General features: G+C 33.1%; 1 protein-coding gene across 1 annotated transcript; it reads left to right on the top strand.

The window, feature by feature from the left end:
* Positions 1-2,000: 2,000 nt before the first annotated feature.
* LOC105119009 (protochlorophyllide reductase-like) lies at positions 2,001-4,575 on the top strand. The gene is made up of 5 exons (XM_011017102.1): positions 2,001-2,160; positions 2,269-2,370; positions 3,080-3,614; positions 3,866-4,224; positions 4,321-4,575. Exons 1-5 carry the CDS (start codon positions 2,107-2,109, stop codon positions 4,474-4,476), a joined length of 1,206 nt encoding a protein of 401 aa, XP_011015404.1. The 5' UTR covers positions 2,001-2,106; the 3' UTR covers positions 4,477-4,575.
* Positions 4,576-4,597: the final 22 nt, after the last annotated feature.

The raw sequence follows: 4,597 nt of genomic DNA, 5'->3' as shown, positions 1-4,597 counted from the left end.
TTTGTGCTTGAAGCCTCCATTATTGTATTTATTAACAAGTAAAGACAAATTTGGAATTGGTATGGATGCATGAATAGGACTACATGTATATCTAGTTTAATTATATTGTATTGCATGTAATTTTATCGGGTTAGTTAACTTGGTGATAAAGTAAGTGTTTGTTTTTGTATTTTAATTTTTTTTTAAATATTTTAAAATATGTTTTTGTTAAATTTTGAATGAGTATTAAATCAAAGATTTTTTAAGTGTTTTTGGATAGTTTTATTATACTGGTATTAAATATAAATTAAATCTAAAAAAATATTATTTCAATATATTTTTAATTAAAAAATAGTTTTAAAAAATACTTTGCACTACAAAAACCAAAAACCAATATGCTCTCTTATTGATTTTATTAATTTAAATTGAGGCTAATATATAAAAATAATAATTTTTTTTATGTAATAGATTAATATGAGAATAGTATCCCTCCTCCCTTAATTTTTTTCTTTGAATTAATATATTTTTAATATTTCTAAATTATTTTGATGTGTTAATATCAAAAATAATTTTTTAAAATCAAAAAAATTATTGACATACTTTTTTAAGTAAAAAGTACTTTAAAAAATAACCATAATCATATAAACACTTGTTTGACAATGTATTCGGAAAACGCTTTTGAAAAAAATTGATTTTTTTCTTTAATATAATATGTTTTTGATATTTTTAAATTATTTTAATGTATTGATCTCAAAAATAATTTTTTTAAAATAAAAAAATTATTAATATATTTTTCTAAGTGAAAAACACTTTGAAAAAACAACCACACCCACACTCTAAACAGGCATTCGAGTTGTATTTGGTTGAAAATGGGCTGGGCCATGATGCATTATGGCTTTGTTCACTGTGGATTCGAGTTGTATCTTGCTGAAGTTTGCTGGTTGAAAATGGGCTGGGCCAGGATGCATTATGGCTTTGTTCACTGTGGGTTCGAGTTGTATCTTGCTGAAGTTAGCTGGTTGAAAATGGGCTGGTCCATGATGCATCATGCCTTTGTTCACTGTGGGTTGCTAGATGGATCAAAACCTTAACTTAAATTTCAGAAAACTTGCGCTTAAGAGATTTACTAGTTATCTTTTCAACTTGCAAGCCCATAGCTAAATGGATCAAGTCTCCATCCCAACCCGTCATGGGTGCCCATACAATGCTCTCTCCTTTTGTTTTCAAACACAAAATCTTGTAAAATAAAAAATCACCAATTGTATTTGAAAAGAAAAAAAATATTTATTAAATTTGGGATTTAAATAAAGTAAAAGATTTAAGTCACATTTTGATTGGTTGATTTGAGTTAATAAAAAATTAAAATAATATTATTTTTTAAATCAAATTAGATTTTAATTAGATTAACCAAATTACTAGTTAATATCCTTTAATTAATTAATTAATTGAATTAATTTTAAATTAATTTTTTCTATAATCAACCCAAGTTATGAATAAATTAAATATAATTCTGATTAATTTATTAAATCCAACAAAACTAAATATCATTTTAGAAAAATAATGTTAAAAGCGTTTTCTCTATGGTTTGTGCATATTGTCCCATTAATTGTACACGAAGGGAAGTAGCATTCCAATTTCCAAGTATCAACACCACATGATATTACATTATTATTATAGGATACATCCCGCATATTTTTATAAGGGTGTTTGAAAATATCAAAATAAATTAAATAATTTTTTTTAAAAATTGTTTTTAATATTAATAAATTAAAATAAAAAAATATATAAAAAATTAATATGATTTTGAAAAAAAAATAAATTAATTTTTTTCAAAATCATTTTTAAAAAACAAAAATATACGTGATCTACCGCAACAATCCATAACCATGTCGAAATTGCATTGTCAAATTGGACATCTATGTGATAGAAAATCTGAAACTCAAAACCTGATTGGACAAGAGAAATCCACGTGGCAAAATTTGTCCCCGGCTCCCAGTCTTATCTCCCTCCACAACATTAACAGAAACAAAATCCTTCAACTTAGCCTTCTAAGAACAGTGAAACTGATCCACTCGTCACAAAATATAACTTCAAGAAAGCTTCACCAAATTACCCTATCACTCTCTCATGGCTCTTCAAGCAGCCTCTATACTTCCTTCTACTGTCTCCATCTACAAAGAGGTTAGCACTTTCCTTTAAGCAAAACATTTGGGTTCCTTCAATACATTTGTAAATGGCTTTTATATATATATATTATCTGTTGATTCATTTGATGTGGTCTGTTGACAGGGAAAGTCCAATGCTTCTCTTAAGGAGACAGGCTTTTTTGGAGTTTCAGTTCCAAATAATCACCTCAAAGCTGAATTCGACTGGTCTCTAATAAAAAGCAAGGTAAGTCAAACATCTTACTTGCTCAATTTAATCTTCGAAAACTATAGATGAAGAACTGCTTAAGATTTGGTTGAGGATAACAAATCCTAACACTATTGCATGGCACAACATGAGCTTCTGTGAAAAGGGTTTAATGGCATAAAAGAAATGTTCAGATTTTTCCACTTTCTCTGCATTGGTGTGATGAACTGAATGTATAATGTTGAACGTGTTGAATGTAACCTGAAGAAAACAAGGAGGAATTTAATAGCTAGAAATTTATTTGAGATTCTAAATCCCTCTTTGGCCACCAGGGTTCAATTAATCTCTATGCGGGTAAAATTCCCATGGGTATGCTAGTTTTGGCATGGACTTGTATAGTCTCCATGCATGAAAGCTAGCCTAAGTTGGATTCTGTTTATGTAAAGGAGGGACTTAGAAATTAAATAGGACTTTATCTTGTAGGATAATAATAGATTACCATTCATGCAAAGAAATAGTTAAAACATTTTGAGAGTCTGTCAATGAAAAAATTAGTCAGTTTCAGGGCTAAAAGTGGGTATCAGAAACACCTTTTGAATTCCATATACTAGTAACTAATGGTATTCGACAAAAAACATTGAGCTTTTTTGTGAAATCATGAACCTCAACAAATATTGTGTTTCTGTAATTTGGAATACATGAGACTTGTATTGTATGTGTATAGTGAATGTTAATCATTTGCATGCAGGAATTCAGGAAAAGGGAATTACCAGTTAGAACAATTAGGGCCCAAACAGCTACTACAACTCCAGCAATCACTGAGGCAGCACCAGAAGCAAAGAAAACTTTAAGAAAGTGTATTGTGGTAATTACCGGAGCATCATCAGGTTTGGGTTTGGCCACGGCCAAAGCTTTGTCTGAGACAGGGCAATGTCATGTGATTATGGCATGCAGGAACTTTCTCAAGGCAGAGAGGGCAGCTAAAACAGCTGGCATTCCTAAAGAGAACTACACTGTCATGCATCTTGACCTTGCGTCTCTTGAAAGTGTCCGTCAATTTGTGGATACGTTTCGTCGTTCAGGTATGCCGCTTGATGTGCTGGTGTGCAATGCTGCAGTCTACTTACCCATTGCCAAGGAGCCCACTTATACTGCTGAAGGATTTGAGCTCAGTGTTGGGACAAACCATCTTGGTCACTTCTTGCTTGCACGGCTGCTGCTTGATGACTTGAAGAAATCAGATTATCCAACCAAACGTCTCATCATCGTTGGCTCCATAACAGGTACTGATTAACTTTAGGAAGGAAAAAAAGGTATTCATGCTATTGCCACTTGGCTTTTCCAGCAGTTTTGCAAGTATCAGAATTGATAAACAATATCATGAACCAATGAACAACATCTTAGAAGCTCAGAAAATTGATTTTGATGGTATAGCCTTCCAGGAATCTGTAACTTACAAAGGAATTGGTGTAAACAAACTAGTCATGATGAAGATCGGTAATCTGACAGAATATTTTCATATTTATGATTCTAGGAAACACAAACACATTGGCTGGGAATGTGCCTCCAAAGGCTAACCTTGGAGATTTGCGAGGTCTTGTGGGTGGATTGAATGACCTAAACAGCTCACCCATGATAGATGGAGGAGAATTTGATGGTGCCAAGGCCTATAAAGACAGCAAAGTCTGCAACATGCTCACAATGCAAGAATTACACAGGCGGTACCATGAAGAGACGGGCATCACCTTTGCTTCCCTCTACCCTGGCTGCATAGCCGAAACAGGCTTATTCAGGAACCATGTTCCTTTGTTCAGGACTCTGTTCCCACCCTTCCAGAAGTACATTACTAAAGGCTATGTTTCAGAAGAGGAAGCAGGAAAAAGACTTGCACAGGTCTGTTACTACAGGATTGCTGTTGTCTATGCAGTGCATCCATACACAAGTTTGCATCACATACAATAGCCTAAAACTCTGCTTTCTGTGATTCAGGTTGTGAGTGATCCGAGCCTGACGAAATCTGGTGTTTACTGGAGCTGGAATAAGAACTCATCTTCATTTGAAAACCAGCTCTCTGAAGAAGCCAGCAACGCAGAGAAGGCATTGAAGTTGTGGGAGATAAGTGAAAAGCTAGTTGGCCTGGCTTAATTGAGCCCTAGAACTGGCCGAGTAGAACGCAAACTTCTTAAACAAGGATACTGTGAAAAATGAGTCCAGAAGATAATGAACTACTTGGATGTTCTAGTTGCATCTTTTTGTAAATGCAGAT

Source organism: Populus euphratica, unplaced genomic scaffold (genome assembly GCF_000495115.2).
Source record: "Populus euphratica unplaced genomic scaffold, PopEup_1.0 scaffold2414.1, whole genome shotgun sequence".
NCBI lineage: Eukaryota > Viridiplantae > Streptophyta > Magnoliopsida > Malpighiales > Salicaceae > Populus > Populus euphratica.
This window is presented reverse-complemented; position numbering and strand designations above follow the sequence as displayed.

Coding starts and splice junctions, on each gene's coding strand:
- LOC105119009 (XM_011017102.1), top strand. CDS start 2,107: ATGGCTCTTCAAGCAGCCTCTATACTTCCTTCTACTGTCTCCATCTAC. Junction 2,371..3,079: donor GGTCTCTAATAAAAAGCAAG/GTAAGTCAAACA, acceptor ATTTGCATGCAG/GAATTCAGGAAAAGGGAATT. Junction 4,225..4,320: donor CAGGAAAAAGACTTGCACAG/GTCTGTTACTAC, acceptor TCTGTGATTCAG/GTTGTGAGTGATCCGAGCCT.